The sequence below is a fragment of the Littorina saxatilis genome, linkage group LG3 (genome assembly GCF_037325665.1).
Source record: "Littorina saxatilis isolate snail1 linkage group LG3, US_GU_Lsax_2.0, whole genome shotgun sequence".
NCBI classification, from domain to species: domain Eukaryota; kingdom Metazoa; phylum Mollusca; class Gastropoda; order Littorinimorpha; family Littorinidae; genus Littorina; species Littorina saxatilis.
Window position 1 is genome coordinate 72,313,806 of NC_090247.1, and position 26,525 is coordinate 72,340,330.

A 26,525-nucleotide genomic window follows, 5' to 3' on the forward strand; every position below is an offset into this window, starting at 1 on the left:
CGAAGTAACGAAAAGTGTATGTGTTGCTTCGATTCTAAAGCGGAATTCACCATTCTTGGGGGAAGGGGGGGGTTACGCTTTAAACCTTCACCAGAGTGAGGTCGCTGCCAATGCCGTTGGTTTCGTGGTTGAGAAATGCAGACAAAATATATCTACGTTATTACGAATTTAAGACCAGTTCAGGTGTAGGTCATACTGGGACAAACCTATGTTTTCAAGAGGTTTTCATGCCACTCCGTCTACATAATTTGAACCAAACTGTGTCAAATTCGCCCACTTCAAATTTTGTTCTGTAATATGGCTGTTACGTCCCTTATTGCTTGGGTGTGACAAAATCCAAAAACATATAGACAGCCAACGTTCCAAAATTCTGAATAAAAAAACAAGAAAGGTATGCTGTTGGAGCGTATAATTATTAACAAAACGTTACGTTTACAGATATTATATGCACAGACAGACAAACACTAATTATACAGAAAAAATCGGACAAAATGTTGTCAGCCGCTTGCAGCGGGGCAATCATTAAATGACGGCTGAATATTTTGTCAGATCATTTTTTTCTGTAAAATCAATGTACCTTGCTTGTTTTTGATTCTTCAATGTCAAGGATAGTTTGGCTCGGTTTGAGTTCAAAATGCGTTTTCCTTACCGCCCCTCCCCCCTCCCCCCACCCCCTGCCCCATCTACCATCAGCCTTCTCATTTCAAGTGCGACTGTTCGAATTTGTCTGGTAAGTATTTGCAGGTTTGTGCCAGTTACGGCTACGCCAGCAACGGTTTAACTTGGTCAGAAGATAAGAACGTGCAAGTCTTATCGGTTAAGTTTCAAAGATACAAAGCTTCCAACGAAAAACACGTAAACTAATGGTCCGGTGTAACACGAAATCTTTACTCCACGAAAAATTTACTCCGGAGTAAAAATTTCGTATGAAATTCTTACTCCGAGTACACCTTTCGTACGAGAAAAGAACTCCCCAAGGCACGAAAAAATTACTCCTTCCACGAAATTTGTACTTCCCATTTTGTTTTACTTCCAGTGAAAATCTCGTACCCGAAATTGGGATGCGGGCAAAGGGATAATGCCAATATGTGATCTCGTGCAAACAAATGTCGCGCTACCCCTCCCCCCCCCAACCCTTCCACACCAGGACTAACACGGGACAAGGGAGTACAAGTTTCGTACACCTGGCGTGGGCACTTAAATAGCTCGTGTTAGGGTGGAATCATTTATTCGTTATTTATTCGTCAGGGGAGTAACATTTTTGACCGAATTGTTGACTCGAAAAACACCTGTCGTGGGGAGTAATTTTCTCGTGTTATGGGGGAGTAATTTTTTTGTAAAGGGAGTAAAAGTTTCGAACGAAATGTTTACTCCGGAGTAAAAATCTCATGGGAGTAACTTTTTCGTGTTACACCGGCTAGATGAAAAGCAAGTACAACGTGCATACCAGATATAAAGAAGAATATAATTGCTGCTTTACCAGAACGCATAATACACGTCCTTTTTACATTTAGTCAAGTTTTTTCTTGCATGCTGTTGTTTGTTTGCGTGACCGATTAAACTTTAAATAACTCGTTGGAATGCTGCTTTTTGAGAATTCATGTAGACGGAATTTCTCTTGCCTGTTGTTGTTTATTTGTTTGACCGATAAAACTTTTGATAACTCGTGAGAATGCTGCTTTAACAAACCTTATAAAAGACGTTCTTTTTCTTGCCTGTTTTTGTTTATTTGTGTGATCGAAAACACTTTAAATCACTCGTGGGAATGCTGCTTTAACAAACCTCACAATAGACGTTCTTTTCCTTGCCTGTTTTTACATTTAGTCAAGTTTTGACTAAATGTTTTAACGTAGAGGGGGAATCGAGACGAGGGTCGTGGTGTATGTGTGTGTGTGCGTGCGTGCGTGCGTGTGTGTAGAGCGATTCAGACCAAACTACTGGACCGATCTTTATGAAATTTTCCATGAGAGTTCCTGGGATTGATATCCCCGAACGTTTTTTTCGTTTTTTTGATAAATGTCTTTGATGACGTCATATCCGGCTTTTTGTGAAAGTTGAGGCGGCACTGTCACGCTCTCATTTTTCAACCAAATTGGTTGAAATTTTCGTCAAGTAGTCTTCGACAAAGCCCGGACTTCGGTATTGCATTTCAGCTTGGTGGCTTAAAAATTAATTAATGACTGTGGTCATTAAAAATCGGAAAACATATAAATATGTTATATTTAGATTAAAAACAAGCTCTGAAAATTAAAAATATAAAAATTATTATCAAAATTAAATTGTCGAAATCAATTTAAAAACACTTTCATCTTATTCCTTGTCGGTTCCTGATTCCAAAAACATATAGATATGACATGTTTGGATTGAAAACACGCTCAGGAAGTTAAAACGAAGAGAGGTACAGAAAAGCGTGCTTTCCTTCTCAGCGCAACTACTAAACCGCTCTTCTTGTCAATTTCACTGCCTTTGCATCGAACGGTGGACTGACGATGCTACGAGTATACGCTCTTGCTGTAAAAATGCAGTGAGTTCAGTTTCTTTCTGTTAGTTCGACATCTTGACTAAATGTTGTAATTTCGCCTTACGCGACTTGTTGTTTATTTGCGTGACCGATAAAACTTTAAATAACTCGTGGGAATGCTGCATTAATAGACCCCATGATAGACGTCCTTTTTACATTTAGTCAAGTTTTGACTAAATGTTTTAACATAGAGGGGGAATCGAGACGAGGGTCGTGGTGTATGTGTGTGTGTCTGTCTGTCTGTCTGTCTGTGCGTGTGTGTGTGTAGAGCGATTCAGACTAAACTACTGGACCGATCTTTTTGAAATTTGACATGAGAGTTCCTGGGTATTATATCCCCGGAAAAATGTTTCTTTTTTTCGATAAATGTCTTTGATGACGTCATATCCGGCTTTTTGTAAAAGTTGAGGCGGCACTGTCACACCCTCATTTTTCAATCAAATTGATTGAAATTTTGGCCAAGCAATCTTCGACGAAGGCCGGACTTCGGTATTGCATTTCAGCATGGTGGCTTAAAAATTAATTAATGACTTTGGTCATTAAAAATCTGAAAATTGTAAAAAAAAAAATTATAAAACGATCCAAATTTACGTTCATCTTATTTTTTTTTATCATGTTCTGATTCCAAAAACATATAAATATGTTATATTTGGATTAAAAACAAGCTCTGAAAATTAGAAATATAAAAATTGTGATTAAAATTCAATTTCCGAAATCGTTTTAAAAACTATTTCATCTTATTCCTTGTCGGTTCCTGATTCCAAAAACATATAGATATGATATGTTTGGATTAAAAACACGCTCAGAAAGTTAAAACGAAGAGAGGTACAGTAAAGCGTGCTATGAAGCACAGCGCAACCGCTACAGCGCCAAACAGGCTCGTCACTTTCACTAGCGGCGGACTACGTTCAGTTTCATTCTGTGAGTTCCACAGCTTGACTAAATGTAGTAATTTCGCCTTACGCGACTTGTTTTTGCCTGCTTGTGTTAATTTACATAACCGATAAAACGAGGGCGTAAATATACAGGTTCATTACATCTGCCGTCCTCGTAAAACACGGCTGTAAATGGCACAGAACAAAGGGGGCTAGTGAAAGCACGAGATGCACGCATTAATGGGCTTGGGAGAAACATCATTAAAGAGAGACTTGTCTCTCAGTCCGCCGTGCTGTGTGTCTCGTGTGTCTCAGTCAATAAGTCAGTAAGGAATTAAGTCTGTCAGTTTGTCTATTTGTCTGACTTATACTCGAATGGACACTTTACCTAAAGGAATATGCCCGAATGGACACCTTGTTATGGGGGCGAGGACGCCCCCATTCTATACGGATAGTTTCGAGGTTGACCATGGGCAGCGCCATTTTGTTGTGAAATACGTCATCAGTTTGTGTACACAGGAAGTTGTGACATCCGTCACCCTATGGGAGGGGTGGAGGCAACATTGTTCATCTGTAGAAAGTTGTGAAATCCGTCACCCTATGGGAGGAGTGAAGTCAAAATCATTGGTCATCACAGAGTTTGTGTAACACAGGAAGTTGTGAAATACGTCACCCTATGGGAGGGGTGACGGCAAAATCGCAAAAACATGATAGGTCGCAATGTGCAGGGTCAACTGCAACAAACTCAAACCGAGCCATTCATACCTAGCTGTATTTGAGCGACTTATATACCGACATTTTTATTTCTTATTTTCAGCACAGGTGTAGGAAAAATCATGAACCAAAATGTTATTTATTTTCTAATTTAACATTTTTTTTACAAATATGACCATGGTCTTTTAAACATACAGTGACATTAAACATTGTTATGTTAAAAAAAAAGAAAAAAGAAAAAAGCTTTTGTGCACAAAACAGAAAATACATTGTACATTTTACCTACAGGCCAAACAGTGTCTGTTGGCGGCGAAGGACCCAGCAAGTTGCTATTTTTAGATCGATTAAAAGTTGTCAAGAACAGGCGCTTACATTTGGATGTGTCCACTGATAGTAGGTTTGGTTGTGATCAATCAGAATGATGTGGGAATAAAAATGTATGACAGTTTGGTATGATGACATGTAATTCAAATATGCTGAAATGTAATATTATACATGATATAATTTTATTATGGCTGTTGCCATGACCATGAACCACAAGAAAGGTTTAATGTTATGTAAAATCAAAATACCAAAATCAAGCACCTACTGATCTGGTCTACGGTGCGGAAAGATACTCGCGCCGCGCTCATTGGCTCAGTATTGAACTTGCGTCAAGGCCGATGCGCGTAGATTCCCAGAATGTTTACTTTCGGTTAGATTCTTCGACAGCATTCGCAGAGGTGACTGCCGTTACAGAGGTGAGTAAAACTGACCATCGAAAGGAAAATAAGATTCATATTGGTAATACTGATAACATACTTGCACAAGCATGTATCTACCAAAACTGTATGGGAGCACATAGTTGGAAAGGCGTGGTGAAGCGATCAAATCGAATCGTCCGTATCAGTCAGTGCACTGATCAGCCACCACGATTGAATGTCACTGTCTGTATTTTGTATGTAAGCAGAGCTTCCAAACTAGTTAAATCCTGATGTAGTTTACAAAAACAAAACAAAATCTCATTCCTGTTCCATTGTTATTCTTGTAGTTGTGATATATTCTAGTGAAACTGAAAGTAAGTGTTCAAAGCAGAAAAGCCGGACTGAATCAGGTAAATGGGTTGGGAAAGTTTTGCTAAGAAATCCTGTTATTTCCCTGGGTTAATTAATAAGCATCTCTTTGTCCAACTATTTACACAATTTATTTGACTAGTTTGTGGTTTCAATTTAAATTATTGTTGTATTTATTTCTAGACTGCACAAACTTGCATTGATTGCATTTCATTGTTACAGCACAAAACACTGAATGACACATACTGATTGACGAGCATGCCAATAGCCTTCTCGTTTTACAGTATAGGTACTGATAGTTACATACAAGTTTGAATATCACTTTGAACACTGCCACATTCAGTTTTTTTCATCATTGAATAATTTTGTTTCAGGAAGCAAGCACCACTTTTGTCAGAAGTGTATCAAGCTCAAAGTACTATTTCACAAAAGGTGAGAAGTTATTCGTTACATTTGCAACATTTATTGTTAAAAAATATTAAACATAAAGGCAGAATTTGTTTGTCTTGTGATTGTGATGCCTACAACTACACCCGCTTGTGATTTCTCAGTCACGTTACTGCAGATTTGTGTATATTTCAGTCTCATGTGGTATTTGCCATATTTTTGTGTGAACATGTGTATTTTTCAAGACTTAGATTCTGTGATAACATAAAATACCATAACACATTTGACACCAGTGCATCATATAATATTTTTGGATAATTCTCATTACGCATGATTTTTTATTGTGTCACTGTGTGTACATTTATATGTGTTTTTAAATGTCAACAGGTGACAGTTCCACTTTTGGAAGAGGTGTGCAGTGAGATTGCAGAAAATGAATGCCTGTCAGCTGATCTGTGAAGCCATGTTAAAACCTTGGGCTGTAAGTGTTTAGAGAAACACAGTGACTGTATGAATGAATACAATTTTGTTGGAGTAGTGTTTTCACTTTTGCTTATAATGTAAAACAATTTCAAGTTTAAATTTCAAGTTATTCAGTTACGCTGAGAATAAGCTGTCATATATAGTAAGCAGTGCTCCCTGTATGGCATACGTGTAATTATTGTTGATCATTCGCGTACACATTCCAGACTTCAATCAATCAATATGAAGCTTGTCAATGTGCAAGTGTTCTTTTTGAATACAATGGTGTGTGTGTTTGCCTTTCTTTTAAAGTTATACGAGGCAGGGAATTATCCCAAGATATGGACTAATAAAAATCTATCATTGTATATATATATATACAGTGGACCACCCCCCCCCCCCCAATTTGATAATCCCTCCCTTTTAATGACCTTATTTTGTCAGTTTGTCTGTGCATAACTTCTGTAAATTTTCCTTCATTTTAAGACTGCCTCCTTTTAAAGACCCGCTTTCTCAGATTGTTTGAGGTAATACAAAGGTGGTTCTATTGTATGTGTTCAAGTGTAAGACTTTGTGGTCTGTTTGACAGGTGCTGTTCTTCGGGACAAACTTCAGGTGTTTGAGTCATGCCTTGGTCTACGAGGGAAGTTCCGGAACGCGGCCAAGGAAAAGGCTCACTCATTGTACTACGCAAGCCATGCAAGCATTACAGAGGTCACCAAGTCGACTCATGCATCAGCTTCCATTTGCCTCAGGATGTTTGAAAGGCTGGTCGAAGCAACCTATGGGTGCAAACAGGAAGACAACGCGAATGACCGACCGGTGCCAGTGTGTGAGGAAGGATGTGATCAGGTATGTTGCTGGGAGTGTGGTGAAGAAACTAAAAAAGAAAGTTTGGGGCCTCAAGAAAGGTGCATACAGATACGAGAAACTGCGCTGTTTAGAAGCACTGAGGTTCAGTGAGCTGTCAGAAAGTGATTGTGATTCTTCAACTGACATGACAACGGTGCTTAACCGAGGAGGACTGACATTTGTCAAAGACAACATTGTGCAAATGTTCCTTGACATGCAGGACATTTTTCGTCGGACTGTGGGTGTCGCTTGCTCTGCCAAAATGAAAGCTGATGACAAGGACTTTCTGCAACAGTGCCAAACCAATGATACAGTGCCTGTGCTTTTTTATGACACAGTTTATGCATTTGACATTTCTTTGAAAGTGCAAGAAGATGTTTTCGAAAATGCTGTCCTGCTTTTTTTTTTTTAATCCGAGTTCACCACAAGCTGAGGACAATGTCAATGATGGACAAAGTGCAGCGCGGGTGGAAAGAGTAGAGCATGAAGAACAGGTTGCGTACCAGTGACACTAACATTAACAAGGTGTGAGACGGGCAAAGTTAGCTACATTGGTGCTCAGTGATTTACAAGCATGTTTTCTGTTGCTATGTAAATTCTCCTGTCTTATGTAGAACACACACACTTTGTATTACATTTTTTTTTTACAATAATCTCATTTGGTGCTGGGTACAAATATTTTAAAAGTTTTCAGGTTCATGTTATTCTCTAGTTTCACTCAGTTTTGTTTTACGCTCGACACGTGTTTGAATCTGTATCTGTCTGCAACTGTGAGTAAGTACACCTGAATCCAACATACTAAAGAGAAATAGAGAGCTTCAGGGGCCCAAGGACTGTTATGCCGGGGTGGAAGTAGAGATAAGCGCCTACTTCCCAAGAAATGCTCCAAATGGCTTCGTGTCTCCAAACACCTCTGACAGTCAAATCCAGCTCCTGGCCTTCACGTGGCGGGCCCTGTCTTCGACTAACAGGAGAAGGGATGCAGGCGGGTCACTGGCGCCTTAAAACCAGCTGCTTCGGGCAGATGGGGCTCGTTAACCTTGGATGGTCGCTCATCTAGGAGAAGGACAACTCCGATTCCAAAACCCGCACTGCCTTGTGTGCGCCTTGGGAAAGGCAAAGGCTACAAGAAGGAAAACTTCGACGTCAAACCCGGGTAGAGTGGACTCGACAGCCCAGCAAGGCAGCTACTCTTGGGGAGGAGGCAACCCTGAGTAAGAACCTCAACCACCGAAGACGGAAGACAGCAGCCAACTTGGCGTGGGGAGAAAATCGGCTGTCTACGCTCCCACGATAATACATCGAACGCAGAAGAAGAAGAAGAAGAGAGCTTCAGTATTTAGTCTGTACTTTAAAAAAATTGTTATTGCTTGCATTTTTCTTCCGTTGTATTTTTTATGTCTTGAAAATAATAAAAATTGCTTTGAAAATGTATTGTGTACCGCAGTCAGAAGTAATTTATTACTTTTGGGAGTTTAGTAACGTGATATCAGTTTTCAATTGTTCGTTCACTTATATTGCTTTCAGATTTTACACACAAGAAACAGCAGCACGGTTTTCGTTGCGAAAAAGGGCATTGGCAGTGCTACGCGATCGAATTGTGTATTATGTACACGCGGTGTTCTTCTGGAAAAGACCGAAGCGACATGTGACGTCAGTCGTTCAGCCCGCGAGCGGTGGGAGGGGGGGGGGGTTCACATGGTTTGTTTGTTTGTTTGTTTGTTTCAGACCCACACCCATATACACACATTTCACATGTAAACCATTTGTCCGCCCCCTGTCGATATTTATCGACTAAGTTCCTTGTTGAAATAATTATGTATGGTTGAGTGGATATTTGATCTTAATACGTATACAGGAATGGAAAGTTTACGGAAAGACATATGCTCGAATTGTCACTTAAAGGCAGGAGCTACCTACAAATACATCGTTTTTCTCTTCAAGTCATTTGACCACAGCATTCATGAAACAGAACTGTTTGTGTTAAAATTCGGTGTGCTTTTGCTTCAAGATATGTAGAGTAATAGTATTATGATGAAAAACAAAATGTGCTTTTAGATTGACTTAGTAAAAATTATTAAATGAAAAATAAGCAGATAATATTAACACTATTCATCAGATTTGAGCTTTTGCAGAATGTTTTTAGATATGCTGATAAATGATTTGTTCGAACGGATAAGCTACTAGGGAAAAAAGTTAAAGCGATACACATTTTTCAGTTCTCATACATTTTTTACCCACAAAGCAACATTTGTATCTCTTTTACTGTTTTTCCTAGAGCAGCGGTCTCTTCATTTCTGGTAAGTGCCACATGTATCTACTGTGTAGCAACAGAAGTAACATGTTTAACGGACTAAAAATGTTAAATGAGAGAGAGAGAGAGAGAGCACTAAAAATGAGAGAGAGAGAGCAGCAACTGGCAATTGAAGTTAATTTCATCTTAGAAATGCATTAGCCATTTTTTTTAGCAAAAAAGATCAACTAAGCCGGAAATATTACATGCAGGTCATTCAATATGTAATGAGACCTTGCATATGTAGTGGGGTATCACAAGTATATTTTTCAAGTATTACTGATCGTTTGTGTCGATACGAAAATGTATTTATCACTACTAAATTTTAATCTACCTGACATATATACATCGCCACTTTTCTCTTATCAATGTAATTTCTTTCACAAGATTGAATTGGTCCCAATAAAAAGTAAGCCTTTACCTCACTTCCTGTATGTTTTCTCATTCCGGTTTCTAGAAACACAGCATTCCATGGCGGCATATTGTGACGTCACCTCCGGTGTGGTCGGTGTTCACTGGATTCTTCTGCCACAGCTATATCTACTCTATGTTGGTAGCGCAGCAACCTCAGTACTTCTTCGACTCGTTTAGAATCAACATTTCCGATGCGAGTAAATATAAAAACACGCTCTGAATAAAGTCAATGAAAACTGCCGTAACTTGTTTTACTCGAACTCTTTGACCCGCCCAAATACTATTTTTTGCACGCTTGAGTTTTTTCTGTTATTATTAAGACATAAGACCATTTATTGTCCATACAATTAATTACAATGGATGGAAAAGTGGGGTTCATCTGCTCTTAAAACAACCAAACAACATATGACAACAACCTTAAAAAAATAAAAAAATAAGAACAATAAAACAAACCAACAAACCAAATTGTGTATCTCTCGGGGTGCTTCATTATGATTTGTGATATTGAACAATGTTTAATATTGCGCAGGTGCCTATCTTGCTCCTGCCGTTGCTGCGTTGCTGTCTGCCGCCACCGTGTGTTACGTTATCCCAGACTCTGACAAGAAAAGTCCGTCCCGTATCTCCATTTCAAGACTGTTGGAGAAAATCGGTTGGAATGACGCCACGGAGGTGACACTGTCTGCAGGAGGTGACAGTGACAGTGTTTTGACTTATGGCACCTGCACACCTTCGCATTCTATGATCGCAGAGGTGAAAGGAAAATGAGCACTTGAAAAAGGGAATGTGCTTGCAAGATGTAGGCTATTGTCAAAATCGGAGAGATCGTGTAGGAGAATTGAAAGTGAACATTTGATCGATATTTTCTGCGTTTATCTGAAAGATGCATTGACACAAGTGTAACGATCGCAGAGGATTGGTGTTGAACAATAATTGTGTCGAAGAGATTTATAAAAAAAACAACTTTGAGTGATCGTAGAGGGAAAAGGAAAGTGGACAATTGATGAATGGTGTTCAGTGCTTTTGTTTGTAGTCTTTATTCACAAAATCAGAATGAGGAAAATGCAAAACTAACTTTAGATTAACCGCATTCAGCGTTAGTCTGAACTATTTAGTTACAAAACTAGTTCTTCTATATAATCTCATATGATGTGTAACTTTACTGCTTTTCATGTACTCCCCCCCCCCCCCCCCCCCCCCCCCCCGCCACCTCATGATCATCGTCGTTGGAGTCGTCGTCATAATTGATGTTGTTCTTCTTTTACATCTCACTACCAAGAAGAGTATCAACAGAGAGAGAGAGAGAGAGAAGAGAGAGGGGAGAGAGAGAGAGAGACAACTGCAAAGAGGACGAGAGAGAGAGAGACAGCTGCAAAGAGAACGAGAGAGAGAGAACAGAGAGAGAGAGAGAGAGAGAGAGAGAGAGAGAGAGAGAGAGAGACATTGACAATGACAGTGACAATGACAATTCTTTATTTAACGAGGGTAGTAGATTAAGCATTGGTCTGCTTTTTTACATCCAGCCCTCGCCCTAAAGATGGACTAACTACAACAATGAAATAAAAATACAAGATAAAAAAATAAAAAAATAAAAATAAAATTCTACATTTTAACAGATAATTAAAGTGAAAACACATACATATGTACACAAAATGCATTGCATTGAGGTAGATTGCGAGTTAATTGATGTGAATTAAGTGGTATAGAGCAGCTTGCACTTTATCAACATCATGCTCTAGAGAGAGAGAGAGAGAGAGAGAGAGAGAGAGAGAGAGAGAGAGAGAGAGAGAGAGAGAGAGAGAGAGAGAGAGAGAGAGAGAGAGAGAGAGAGAGAGAGAGAGAGAGAGAGAGAGAGAGAGAGAGAGAGAGAGAGAGAGAGAGAGAGAGAGAGAGAGAGAGAGAGAGAGGTGTGCGAATTTTTTCTGTTATTTTTACATGGAGATAAATGTAGTTTAATTGATCGTTTGCGTTGGCAACCTGATTTTTCTTTTTTTTCTTCTCTATAGTAATGCTTTGTCATTTCGTCTCACTTTTCTCTTCTTTTGCAATAATTTCATACCAGTGGGTTATGGTGTAGACAGAGGCTAAAGCTCATGTTTTTTCTTTTCTTCAGAAGTAATGTCTTTATTTTCTTAAAAACTGTCTTTCGTTCTTGGAAGTCCGCCTTCCACTGCAAATATGTATTAAAGACTGAAAAGAAAGCCGAACAAGTAATTCGCTCATTTCATCTTTATTTACATCTATCTTCAAATGTACATCGTTTAATTTAGCAGCACAATTGTTTAAATTCTGAAAGTAAATCAAAGTGAACACCGAACTGGTATGGAGGACTACAATAATATTCGCATTCTATCTCTACTATATATAGAAATGGATGTAAGTGTGTGTGTGTGTGTGTGTGTGTGTGTGTGTGTGTGTGTGTGTGGTCGCCATACTTCTGAGATGGCACGAGGCAGGAGCAAGATTGTGTGCATGCATACTCCCTAGGAGCCGCAGATGTGGACATGGGTTTTAGTTTCTTGATTCATTGTTTATTTCTCAGGTTATGGACCTCCCATTTATTGAATACAGTCTATGTAGTGCAAGACCAGTCCAGTGCCTACTGTTCACCTGTAGCAAGCACATAATGCCAGTGATATTAGAGACTCTCCATTGCTCCTATGAGGGGAAGAAATGAAGAAAGAAAAATTAACTGGACAGTTCCGGAAATTTCTAGAAGCTAAGGGAGGTAACTCTTACTTTTTGTTTTTATCGAAACAAAGGAGGTAAAGCTAATAATAATGGGATAGGGAGCGTCTTAAATTGCTATGGGCTCCGCTTACACCCGGGAGAAGCCGGGCTCATCTGCTAGTGAGTATAAATTTCCAAGCGCCAAGGCAAAAGAAAGAACCTTTGATGCGAGATCTTCGTGTCTACCCTTTGCCCGAAATAAGAAAACGATATCTATGTGCTAGTCAGCACATCCACGTATATATCTTCACTCACGCACATCTACAACACCCAAACAAAAGAAATACACCATTCTCAGTCACTAGTTTGTGGCCGATCCCAATTTTATTTATTACATAATTGTTTGTTTCAAACATTCTTCGGAGGCATTCACACAACATAAATCAGGAATTTCAATATACAAGGAGAGAGAAACACAACTACAGCGAAACCACGGCCGAGAAAACAAGGGAAGAAGATGCACATCAAGAATAACATGATTGGGTACAGGCTGGAAAAGCACCACGCTATTATCAACAAGCATTTCATGAAAATGTGTGTAATTTAGCATTGTTCTGGTCACATAAAATAAGCATTTGCTTGAGTGCGTGTCCTGGTTGTATGTTTTCAATTGTTTCTTGCGAAGAATTCTGAATAAAATTTTGTTTAAACCAACAAGCATTTTCTCGTCCAAAGCATTCCTTGAAAGAACCTGTTGTCGAGTTTGCCCTCGAAATGGATTTAGCCATGCGGGTAGTATCCTGTTTATTAACCGCCGTACTTGCCACCGCCATAGGAGCCGAGACCGACACCGCCAGCACCACCGTAAGTAGCGGGGTAGCCGTAGCCGTAACCACCGGCACCGCCACCAGCGACGCCATAGGCAGCGCCGATACCGGCTCCTCCCGGGTATCCAGCGCCGTAACCGATACCAGCACCAGCACCGCCCACGCCGATACCAGCACCACGGCCCACGCCGACTCCGGCACCGTAAGCTCCAGCAGACCTGGCGTCAAATCCCGCCCTGGCACCATCGCGGCCCCACTGCTGTCCGTTGCTGGTGCGCGCGTCGACCAGGCCCTGGCCGGCGTTCTTCTTCCACACCTCGTTGTCAAAGCCGTGCTTGGAGGCAGCGTTGGCGTTGGAATGGGCAGCGTTGGCGTCCTGGAATCCATCAGCCTGCTTCTTGTAGTCGTTAGCGCTGTTAGCCCTGGCAGCGGCAGCGGCACGAGCGGCCTGGGCGTTGCGGCCGTTGTTGTTCTGCACCTCGTTGTAGCGGTTGTCCAGCGCCCTCTGGTTCCAGTCCTTCTTGGCGGCAGTGTCGTAGCCGAAGATGTCGTCGGCCTGGTCGCGGTCGTACTTGAGTCGCTCCCAGTTGTCACCGGCGCGGTTCTTGTTGTTGAAGTACTTCTTGTAGATTTTCTTGTTCTGCTTGCGGTCGCTGAGGCGCTTCTTCTGAGCCTCCTTCTTCCACAGGTCCTCGTTGAAGTTGTTGAGGTTCTGGTCTCGGTTCCAGGCCTTGGCAGCGGCAGCGTTGGCGGCGTCCACCTTGTTGGCCGTCCTAGCGTTCTGGCGCGCCCAGTCGGAAAAACCCTGGTCGTTGCTGTCGGCATTCTTCTGGCGGTTGAAGCCGTTGACGCGGTCGTTGAGCCACTGGTCGCGGGAGAAGGTGGCCTCGGTGCGGTCGTTGGAAGCGGCGCCCTCGGTCTGGCGGAGACCGGTCTTGGCGGCCTGGTCCCAAGCAGCGGCTATGTCTCCCTCGTGCACACCCTTGGCGACCTGGCCTCCGGCCCCTCCGTTGTAGTAGCCGGGCTTGGCAGCGTAGCCTCCGTTTCCGGCCAGACCATAGCCCAGGACGTTGTTGCCGTAGGTTCCACCCTTGCCACCAAAAGCCTTGGCGTTACGCAGGTAGCTGCCGTCGGCGGTAGCCAGGTCCTTGTAGATATCGCTGGCGGTCTTGCGGTCATCGGTCCACAGTCGGTTGGCGCCCTGGCTCTGGTCCACCTTCTGGGAGTAGTCCTTGTTGTTCCCGAGCGCCTTGGTGTTGCTGTTGGCGTTGCGGGCAAACTTGTCCCAGTTGGAGTCCGAGGCGGCGGCGTTCTGGGCGGCGGCGGACTGGCGGGAGGCCTTCTGGGCATCGGCAGCTGCGGCCCACAGGGAGTTCTTGTCGACGTTGCGGTCGTAGTTGGCGGCGCGGTCGCTGAGGTCGTCCAGGGCGTGTTCGTTGTTGTTCTCGGCGTACTCGAAGCCTCCGTTCTCATTGTCCCTGAGATCGAACTTCTTGTCGTAGGCGTAGTCGATGTCGTCGTTGTTGCGGCGACCCTGCACACACACAGTTGTAAAGTTGACGATCGTTGCATACGCAGACATATAAGACGTTGAAGCTGTCAGCTCATTCTCTTTGTTTATTCCGTGTGCTCTCTCTCATAGCTCAGGCAAGACTGCCCTAAAACAGCAAGGGGAAAATCTCTTCCGTGTTCGCTCACTCACACATTCACACAATCACTAACTCCATGTGATTACTCCGAGCTCTGCTATTTATAGGAATATTCTCGCTCATCAATGTCGACTGGTGTTCACAATGTTACATCTCCCTTGTCATAATATTAAACAATAATGATAAACAAAACAAACGTCTACACATATTCCTAATTGTTTGAATGCAAATTAAATAGTAATTGGTAGTCAATGCAAATCCTTGCTCATAATATAATTTTCTCTACTCAATAGGTCCTCTCTCAGGCACGCACAGACGCCAAGTAAAAGCTCAAAATATAAAACTGTAATACTGTAATTACTGTCTTTCTTCTTGTAGATGGAATAAATTCATGAGAGACAGCTTATTTTTCTTGAATAAAGTTTTGTATGTAATTTAGTCGCTGTGGGGGTCTCACGGGTCTCCCGTACCTGGTGGTGTTTGGGTCCAATCCAGGTCCCTGGGCTGCGGCTTGTGGCTTGGGTTCCTCTTGTTGGACAACCTCAGGCATGAACGTCTTGTTCTGACTTGGCTGTTTTCGGATGAAACGCCGGTTGCGACGGTACATGCGGCCATCGTCAGTTTGCACGTGGTACGAACGTGGCGTCTTGGCGGGTGCGGTGACTAGTCGGGCCGGTCTCCAGTTGTCATCTGGGGTCAGCTGAACGAAGACTTCATCTCCAGTCTTTAGCGAGGGGAGCGGTCGGCTGGAACGATCGTAGTATTTCTTCTGGCCTGCCTGGCGCTGCTGACGTCGGGCCGTGACGACCTGTGGGTTATTGGTCTTGGGCTGCAGCTGGCTCGCGGTCGCTGGCAGGACGGACCGGAGCTGACGACCCATCAATAGCTGGGCTGGTGACGCTAGGCCGTCTACTGGTGTGTTGCGGTACTCGAGGATGCATAGCAGAGCGGAACTCTTGCTGGCTTTGGCCTTGTCCATGATGTTTTTTACTGTCTGTACTGTCTTTTCGGCCAGGCCATTGGACTGGGCATATCTGGGGCTAGAGGTAACGTGGTTAAAGTCCCAGGTAACGGCAAACTGGGCGAAGTCATCGGACGCGAACTGGGGGCCGTTGTCGCTGACCAAGGTTTCTGGGATGCCGTGTCTGCTGAAGTGTGTCGACAGTTTTCTGATGACTGCAGCTGACGTGGTGTTGGCCATCTCGTCGATCTCGAAATAGCGGCTGTAGAAATCTACCGTGACCAGATAGTCCTTGCCGTCCCAGGTTAAGAGGTCTGAAGCCAGCTTTTGCCAGGGTCGTGTGGGGATGTCGTGAGGTAGCATCGGCTCTTTGCAGTTGCTGTTTTGCCTCTCGTTGCAGACGGTGCAGTTGGCGACGGTGTGTTGTATTGTCGGCCGCCATTCTCGGCCAGAAGAGTACTTGCCGCGCTCGTTGGAGGCATTTTTCTACCCCGAGGTGGCTAGAGTGTATCTTTGTCAGCATTTGGGGACGCAGGCACAGGCGATGGGCTTGTGGTCTTGGAAAATCACCGCTCCCAGGCCGTATTTGCTGGCGTCGACTTGCAGGACAATCTTCTTGGTTGGGTCGTACAGCGCGAGTACTGGTTGGCTTGCCAAAATGGATGTTATCTTGTCCCAGGCTACTTGTTGTTGGCAGTCCCATACGAAATCGCTGTCTTCTTTCAGCATGTCTCTGAGTGGCTTCGTAGTATCGGCAAGGTGCGGTGCGAACTTTGCCAAGTAGGTCACCCTTTCTCCTGTCCAAATGAGGAGGTAGGCGCACTTTTCGGGTTCCGCCGACTTGTGTAGGGGTCCAGCAAACATAAGCTCTGCGTGCTGTTTGAATTTTCGCCATTCTTCTTGCAGGTTTCTGGAGTCCCAGTTTATGGTTGGATTCTGCATGGATGAAGCCATTCTTGCTGCGTAGAGTTCGTATCCCACTTCTGACACCATGTAAAGTTGACGATCGTTGCATACGCAGACATATAAGACGTTGAAGCTGTCAGCTCATTCTCTTTGTTTATTCCGTGTGCTCTCTCTCATAGCTCAGGCAAGACTGCCCTAAAACAGCAAGGGGAAAATCTCTTCCGTGTTCGCTCACTCACACATTCACACAATCACTAATTCCACGTGATTACTCCTAGCTCTGCTATGTATAGGAATATTCTCGCTCATCAATGTCGACTGGTGTTCACAATGTTACAACAGTCAAGTCGTTGGTCACAGTGCTGAGTGCTGAATATGAAAGTTCTCAAAGTCTCGCAATCAGGCGTTAGGTAAATTTTGTTGGTGTGTTTATGAATAGGCCGGATCAATCATAATAAGAGATGCATTGATATTGTTGCTGTTTTATCATCTTGTCCGGGAATTTCATTTTTGTTTAATTAGTTATATTATGATGTGATTTTGATTGATTGTGCAAATAGATTGTGCTTCTTGTAATTTGTACCGGTTGTGTATGCCCCCCTCCAGAGGATCCAAGTAAACACAGATCGTGAAACTCAGTAAGACCGTTTGCACTGCAGACTTTTTGTTGTTGATCGTACAGCTTTCTTTTTGAAGGAAAGTGCATATCTTACAGCGGGCATTTGCAACCAGGAAGCCTTTCTCTTGTCGTCCCCGCCAATCTACTTACAGGCAATTATTTAGGCAATCCGCGGTATAATGTAGAGTGTGATGTGTGTGTGTGTGTGTGTGTGAGTGAGTGAGTGTGTGAGTGTGTGTGTGTGTGTGAGTGTGATGTGTGTGTGTGTGTGTGTGTGAGTGAGTGAGTGTACGCAGTTCGGTTGGCGCTCTGTTTGGTTGTTGTGTTTGAATATATTATGTATTGAATGAGCTCAAACCAAGATGTTAACCTGTGTACTGCACGTGGTTGTAATACAATCTTTTGTCATCATTTTCACGAGTATTCATTCACAAGCACCTGGGAAATAAATCTCATGTTACCCAGGCAATAAATCCCCGGTTACCATAGTTGCAGGAAGCAGGTTATACATGGATAATCAAAAGCAAACCCAATAGAAACGCTCGGGGATTCTTCGGCTCTTTTCATTGGTGTTTCCCCAGACCTAAACAGACGACACGACACTGCATTGCAAAGTTCCAAAAACGAACTGGCAAACTGGCAAAAGTAAACAAAAAACAAAACTTTATGAAAGGTCATACATTCATCAAAAACGAATAAAACCTAGCGATATGTTTTGTCTTCTTACAGAGTCATGGAATGCGTGTATCTGTGTTTCGATACACAGACGTTCGGAGAAACACGAACGTCAAGTTCAAGTAAAACGACCCCTGACATACACATTTTGACCCGTGCACAAGACGTTGTATCGATAAACGAAGCACAAATAAGAAACAATAATAAAAGCAAAGAAAATAGCAACAAGATATGCAAACATCTAACAAAGCCGAGCAAGCAGAATGACAGGTCTAATGAAAAACAAAGAGGCACTGAGTCGGAAACAAGATCGCGATTCTTTCCTTCGCTGCACGACGCAAATCTTCTGTGACCTTTGACCAAACGTAGCTTCCACATTCGATCACTCAGCTTAATATTTACAACAGAAAGCCGAGGGGGTGGAATACCGAGATGAACCTACAGAACTATGCATCCTCAAACCTGACATATTCATCCCAACATTTAATGAACTCAAAAACACAGAAAGTTGCTTTCACACGCCAGCTTTGATTGCCAGTGGTAATCAAACCGGGACTCGTGTGGTTATCAGCACGGAACCCGTGTTTCAAAGCATGGCTCCCTGGGTTGATTGTGCACTTATTTTCTCACTACCAAAATGATGACAAAAACGATGTTTGGTGGTTTGTTGACAGACCAGCTTTTTTGTCGGTCCTCGGGGGGCATATCGAATTTTCTTTCATATTTATTGACCGCGGCCTTGGTCAATAAATATGAAACAAAAGACGATATGCTCCCCCTCGGACCGACAAAAAAGCTGGTCTGTCAACAACCCATCAAACATCTTATATTGTCATCATTTTCACGAGTATTCATTCACAAGCACCTGGGAAATAAATCTCATGTTCCCCAGGCAATAAATCCCCGGTTGCCATAGTTGCAGGAAGCAGGTTATACATGGATAATCAAAAGCAAACCCAATAGAAACGCTCGGGGATTCTTCGACTCTTTTCATTGGTGTTTCCCCAGACCTAAACAGACTAACTTTGCAAACCCATCAAACATCTTATAATGTCTTATGTCTTATCCGGCCGTGATTTCCTTATAGCAGCTGTTTACAACCCCCAAAGAAAACACCACAAAACAAGAAGGGCAAAGCCCATACGACTCACATGCTTTACACATTTTTCCTACCAAAATACATGTGACCTTGACCCAAGGTCAAGGTCATCCAAGGTCATGCAACATAAAGCTGTTAATTCAAGACATAGGAAGTACAATGGTGCTTATTGGCTCTTTCTACCATGAGAATGGTCACTTTTAGTGGTTCACTACCTTATTTTGGTCACATTTCATAAGGGTCAGAGTGACCTTGACCTTGATCATATGTGACCAAATGTGTCTCATGATGAAAGCATAACATGTGCCCCACATAATTTTTAAGTTTGAAACAGTTATCTTCCATAGTTCAGGGTCAAGGTCACTTCAAAATATGTATACAATCCAACTTTGAAGAGCTCCTGTGACCTTGACCTTGAAGCAAGGTAAACCAAACTGGTATCAAAAGATGGGGCTTACTTTGCCCTATATATCATATATAGGTGAGGTATTCAATCTCAAAAACTTCAGAGAAAATGGGAAAAATGTGAAAAATAGCTGTTTTTTAGGCAACATTTATGGCCCCTGCGACCTTGACTTTGAAGCAAGGTCAAGATGCTATGTATGTTTTTTGGGGCCTTGTCATCATACACCATCTTGCCAAATTTGGTACTGATAAACTGAATAGTGTCCAAGAAATATCCAACGTTAAAGTTTTCCGGACGTCCGGACGGACGTCCGGACGTCCGGACGGACGGACGGACGGACGGACGACTCGGGTGAGTACATAGACTCACTTTTGCTTCGCATGTGAGTCAAAAACCAAGGATGCCTTTTCGTCTTTTAGAACTGATTGTTTGGTATTGCTCATCAGAATTCTCTCCGACACACGCAATAAACAACAACATCAACAACAACAACAACAACAACACCAACACCACTACCAAAAACACCAACACCAACAACAACAACAAACAACCAACAAACAACCAACAACAACCAACAAACAACAACAAACAACAACAAACAACAACAACAAACAACAACAAACAACGACAAACAACAACAACAAACAACAACAAACAACAAACAAGTCGCGTAAGGCGAAATAACAACATTTAGTCAAGCTGTCGAACTCACAGAATGAAACTGAACGCAATGCAATTTTTCAGCAAGACCACATACTCGTAGTTTCGTCAGTCCACCGCTTGTGGCAAAGGCAGTGAAATTGACAAAAAGAGCGGGGTAGTAGTTGCGCTGAGAAGGATAGCACGCTTTTCTGTACCTCTCTTCGTTTTAACTTTCTGAGGTATTTATATAAAAAAAGAAAAAAACGTCCGGGGATATCATTCCCAGGAACTCTCATGTAAAATGTCATAAAGATCGGTCCAGTAGTTTGGTCTGAATCGCTCTACACACACACGCACACACACACACACACACACACACACACACACACACACACACACACACACACACACACACACACACACACACACACACATACACAATGACCCTCGTCTCGATTCCCCCTCTATGTTAAAACATTTAGTCAAAACTTGACTAAATGTAAAAACAACAAACAACAACAAACAACAAGTCGCGTAAGGCGAAATTACTACATTTAGTCAAGCTGTCGAACTCACGGAATGAAACTGAACGCACTGTAGTTTTTCACCAAGACAGTACAGCTTCGTCAATCCCCGCGAGAAGGAAATCGCTCACCTTCCACGTGCAAAACGCAGTGAAATTAACACGCCAGAATAGCGCGGTAGCGTATTGTGCTAAGCAGGAAAGCGCTTTTTATATTTAGTCAAGTTTTGACTAAATATTTTAACATCGAGGGGGAATCGAAACGAGGGTCGTGGTGTATGTGCGTGTGTGTGTGTGTGTGTGTGTGTGTGTCTGTGTGTGTGTGTGTGTGTGTAGAGCGATTCAGACTAAACTACTGGACCGATCTTTATGAAATTTGACATGAGAGTTCCTGGGTATGAAATCCCCGAACGTTTTTTTCATTTTTTTGATAAATGTCTTTGATGACGTCATATCCGGCTTTTCGTGAAAGTTGAGGCGGCACTGTCACGCCCTCATTTTTCAACCAAATTGGTTGAAATTTTGGTCAAGTACTCTTCGACGAAGCCCGGGGTTCGGTATTGCATTTCAGCTTGGTGGCTTAAAAATTAATTAATGACTTTGGTCATTAAAAATCGGAAAATTGTAAAAAAAAATAAAAATTTATAAAACGATCCAAATTTACGTTTATCTTATTCTCCATCATTTGCTGATTCCAAAAACATATAAATATGTTATATTTGGATTAAAAACAAGCTCTGAAAATTAAATATATAAAAACTATTATCAAAATTTTTTTTTCGAAATCAATTTAAAAACACTTTCATCTTATTCCTTGTCGGTTCCTGATTCCAAAAATATATAGATATGATATGTTTGGATTAAAAACACGCTCAGAAAGTTAAAACGAAGAGAGGTACAGAAAAGCGTGCTATCCTTCTCAGCGCAACGAATACCCCGCTCTTCTTGTCAATTCCACGTGCACTGCCTTTGCCACGGGCGGTGGAGTGACGATGCTACGAGTATACGGTCTTGCTGCGTTGCGTTGCGTTCAGTTTCATTCTGTGAGTTCGACTGAGCTTAACTAAATGTTGTATTTTCGCCTTACGTGACTTGTTTCTGTATTCTTGTTAACTTTCTGAGCTTGTTTTGAATACAACCTATCATATCTATATGTTTTTGGAATCAGGAAATGATAAAGAATAAGATTAAATCATTTTTGGATCGATTTCTTAAATTTTTATCGTAAGACTAATTAATCTATTTTCGTTAATTGTGATCACATTTTAAGAGTAAACATGACATATGTATAGGTTACAACACGAGTGGTTTTTTATATGGCTTGTATTTCAGTCAAGACCCAGCGGATGAATATCATAGGGATTCACGAGCCTCTGGCGAGTGAATCCCGATGATATTCCCGCTGGGTCTTGACTGAAATACAAGCCATATAAAAAAAACACGAGTGTTGTAAGCTGTATATCCCATGCGTACACCAAAGACAACGTGGACCACAATAAAGCACTGTAGTTGTCTGTGGTGTGTAAAATAGGTGAGCCAGCGAGGTGTGTTCCTCTTCACTACCCCATGCTAAAGCCACGTCGCCGAAGAAATGAAGTGCAAACAAGTGCATCCGTAAATGTGTGTTAAATCTACATTCAAACCACTGTTCGATTTGCTTTTGAATGCATTTTAGTTTCAAGATAGTAAAGAAAGCACACACAATGAAAGTTTTCATTGAATCAAAGACAGTTTCGATTTAGGTTCTGAGTCCCTCCAAGGTCACAGTTCCAGGCTACCGTTGCCAACACCGGTTTGGTTAACTCGGATCCCAATTCTAGTTTAATTTTTGTGTTGGAGTGTAGAATTACGAAAATAAACTAACATTTTACTGAATAACTTCCTTTAGATTTAAGCAGTCATTTCATGTTCGTGAAATATATAGATCTCTTAGTTAATTTGTTCGATCGTGCTTGCGTTAATCAACCCATACCGGTAGCGTCAATTCTGTCTAAAACGGTGTAATGGCTGCTCCTTGAAACTGCGTGTTGAATACCGTTTGGACTGATTTTACTCCATCAGGATGAAATACACGTTTGCTGAGCTCTTGGATACTTTTATATAACCATGAACTTACGTCAGTGTAAGGCAAAAAAGTTGGACATGCTCGAAAAATGGATGAAACAGCCTGTGCCTGTGCGAACCGGCCAGTCAAAAAGGTACACTCGTAACAGTGCATCTTTGCTTGTTGGAACACACGGAGGAAGGGAGGTTACTCTAGCTTCACCTCAAATGAACAGCGAGGTTCGTTTGCTGTCACTATCAGTTGATTCTTCGCTTTTGTTCTTTTTTTACTCCACCTGCACCCAAAGTGTAAAGATAAACGCTTTGTTTACTGTATCGCATACCACAGATACGTATCATGGTTTTGTCCTCTGTGAATGTTGTGTTTTCTTTTGTTTAGCCATGTGAGCAATGCTCTTCATCAATCCACTGAAACATGTTCGGTGCAGTGTCAAGTGTAGGCAGAAGTATAGTTCCTCGGCCAAACCGGAATCGGTACTATGATATATTTTTTTGAGCCCATTATGTATTTATTGAAGCCGAAAAATACAACATATATACCCATAGTAGCATTACAGAGACAAAGAAGCAGCTCATGGGATATGTATATATAGATTCAGAATATGATGAAGAATACGATGCAATCAATTTTAAATCTGTTTGCGAAAAATCGATTTTAATGACAACTTTAATGAGCAAACTCATTAATTAATTTTTAAGCCTCCAAGCTGAAATGCAATACCAAAGTCCGGGCTTCGTCGAAGATTACTTGACCAAAATTTCAACCAATTTGGTTGAAAAATGAGAGCGTGACAGTGCCGCCTCAACTTTTACGAAAAGCCGGATATGACGTCATCAAAGTTATTTATCAAACAAATGAAAAAAAACGTCTGGAGATACAATACTCAGGATCTCTCATGTCAAGTTTCATGAAGATCGGTCCAGTAGTTTTCTCTGAATCGCTCTACACACACACACACATACACCACGACCCTCGTCTCGATTCCCCCCTCTACGTTAAAACATTTAGTCAAAACTTGACTAAATGTAACAAGTCGCGTAAGGCGAAATTACTACATTTAGTCAAGCTGTGGAACTCACAGAATGAAACTGAACGCAGTGCATTTTTTCACAATGACCGTAGTCCGCCGCTTGTGCAAAACGGAGTGAAACTGACGAGCCTGTTCAGCGCGGTAGTGGTTTCGCTGTGCTGCATAGCACGCTTTTCTGTACCTCTCTTCGTTTTAACTTTCTGAGCGTGTTTTTAATCCAAACATATCATATCTATATGTTTTTGGAATCAGGAACCGACAAGGAATAAGATGAAAGTGTTTTTAAATTGATTTCGAAAATTTAATTTTGATCATAATTTTTAATTTTTTAATTTTCAGAGCTTGTTTTTAATCCAAATATAACATATTTATATGTTTTTGGAATCAGAAAATGATGAAGAATAAGATGAACGTAAATTTGGATCGTTTTATATTTTTTTTTTTCCAATTTTCAGATTTTTAATGACCAAAGTCATTAATTAATATTTAAGCCACCAAGCTGAAATGCAATACCGAAGTCCGGCCTTCGTCGAAGATTGCTTGGCCTCATTTTCAATCAATTTGATTGAAAAATGAGGGTGTGACAGTGCCGCCTCAACTTTTACAAAAAGCCGGATATGACGTCATCAAAGACATTTATCGAAAAAATTAAAAAATTATCCGGGGATATCATACCCAGGAACTGTCATGTGAAACTTCATGAAGATCGGTCCAGTAGTTTTCTCTGAATCGCTCTACACACGGACACACACACACGCACACACACACAAACACACACACAAACACACACACACACACACACACACACACACACACACACACACACACACACACACACACACACACATACACCACGACCCTCGTCTCGATTCCCCCTCTATGTTAAAACATTTAGTCAAAACTTGACTAAATGTAACAACCGTACCTTGTAGAACTGGTTGCCCTGGGCCCAGATCTGGTCGTTGAGCACACGATTGGCGTCGGCCCTCTGACCATGCTTGTTGGCGTCGAACGATGAGGCCGCGGCGTTGTTAGCAGCCTTTCTGGAGTCCTCGTTGTTGTGGTTGTACACGTTGGCATTGTTGCCGAACCTGCGGAAAAAAGGAGTATACATGATACAGGGGTGCTGCTAGGATTTAGAAACTGAAAACATAATCTGATTATACCGAGAACCAACATATTGTATGTAATTGTATTGTACAAAAGCGACTGGTTGCTGATTAAGAAACTAAATCGTCAAAACAACACGTACCGTTTTGCACGCAAAAACAGGCAGGCAGTTGAGTGTGGGTGTGTGTGCCACTGTTGCCCTTGTCTTATCGCATATCGATGTCGTCATGGACTTTTGGCGTAACTCGATTCTTGGCGATATTGATATTGTTGTGCTAGACAAAGTAAATGTCTCCATGAGAAATATTCACTTAAATACGATTGACGATACCTTATTTTATTTTAATATCCATACCAGGAACAAATATAAAAAACGCTCGCGCTGGACCCGAGTACTCTTCAGACTGGCTCGCTCAATAAATATAAATGTTTGGAATGTCTGTGGTGTGAATGTTGGTTTCTGACCAGAAATGCAGATCTATCTATCTCTGGCCGATTCATAGATTCAACCTACAAACTGCGACCTCATCTGTGATCAGATATGTTTCGACAAGCATTAAACGGATTAAATTAACCACATGCAGTTTATTCTTCAGAAAAATGCACACAAAAAATGGGTTGGGTTCGGTGATTTGTACATAAAGTTTACATAAATGATAAACGTCTTCCTCGCGATAGATTCGCTTATTATTTTGTCTTATGAAGCCGTCATCAACACGAACACAATGATTGCAGAAGCAAACTCTGTACCTACACGACCGAGACACAAGACTGATTATTTCACAGCTGCAATGAGAATAGAGAACAAAGACGTTTTGGGTAAGCTTACTCACGTCAGGTCTTCACTGACAAGCTAGGAACAGACGGAAAATTCCGAACAAAAGTAAATGACGTCAAAGTCTCTTTCGCTTTGCGTGTAACTTTGTCATGACGTATTTTTGTGTGACGCGTTCGGCTGTTCTATCAGGTCAATGGCTGCGTGTTGCCCCGCCGGTGTGAACTCCTCCTACGGCCAAGTCGTTTTTGTGGTTTATTTCGCATTTAGGTCCCAGGTAACATTATGAAGTTTTAATACGATCAATCGGACCTATTATCAAGTTAGTGTATCAACTTTTGAACGAACTGCGCCCAGTAGTTTCCCAGCAATAAGCTGTTAAGTGGAGAAAGACACACAGACACACACACAGACACACAATTAAAGTCTGCTGAGCCCTTGTACTAGCGTACTCGGGGATAAACACTATTTCACAATAACAATAATCAGTGGTGTCCTTTTTCATGTAAACAGCTGTTTAAAACGAATTAAACCAAAATTCCACAACGACGTCGGCATATCAGCCGTAGACAGATCTGAGATAGTGAGCCAGATTTGTTTCACAGGTAGGACCGTGCCTTTAAACCCAAACTTCTTCTTCTTCTTCGTTCATGGGCTGAAACTCCCACGATCACTCTTATGTGTTTGTGCGAGTGTGTTTTTACGTGTATGGCCCTTTTTACCACACCATTCCGGCAGTCATACGCTGCTTTCAGAGAAAGCATGCTGGGTATTTTCGTGTTTCTACAACCCACCGAACTCTGACATGGATTACAGGATCTTTTCCGTGGGCACTTGGTCTTGTGCTTGCGTGTACACACAAAGGGGTATAAGGCACTAACAGGTCTGCACATAAGTGGAAAATATCCACCCTTAACCCACCAGGCGGCCGCAGCCGGGATTTGAACTCACGACTTTCCAGGAGGCCGATGTCTTATCCACTTGGCCACTCAGCCCGT

The 26,525-nt window shown here is 42.0% G+C and overlaps 1 protein-coding gene and 1 long non-coding RNA gene across 4 annotated transcripts in view; one reads left to right on the plus strand and one right to left on the minus strand.

The window, feature by feature from the left end:
• Positions 1-12,601: 12,601 nt before the first annotated feature.
• LOC138963202 (uncharacterized PE-PGRS family protein PE_PGRS54-like) overlaps positions 12,602-26,525 on the minus strand; it is a 40,420-nt gene continuing 26,496 nt past the window's right edge. For all 3 annotated transcript variants that reach the window (XM_070335250.1, XM_070335249.1, XM_070335251.1), the window contains 2 exons: positions 24,568-24,733; positions 12,602-14,601 (listed from right to left, as the gene is read on the minus strand). In XM_070335250.1, coding sequence (XP_070191351.1) covers positions 13,048-14,601; positions 24,568-24,733 — 1,720 coding nt within the window. In that variant the 3' untranslated portion in view covers positions 12,602-13,047. The remainder of the gene's footprint in view (positions 14,602-24,567; positions 24,734-26,525) is intronic.
• Positions 19,000-26,525, plus strand: part of LOC138963204 (uncharacterized) — a 98,796-nt gene continuing 91,270 nt past the window's right edge. Inside the window, exon 1 of the long non-coding RNA XR_011454748.1 lies at positions 19,000-19,092. This is a non-coding gene — a long non-coding RNA (uncharacterized lncRNA). The remainder of the gene's footprint in view (positions 19,093-26,525) is intronic.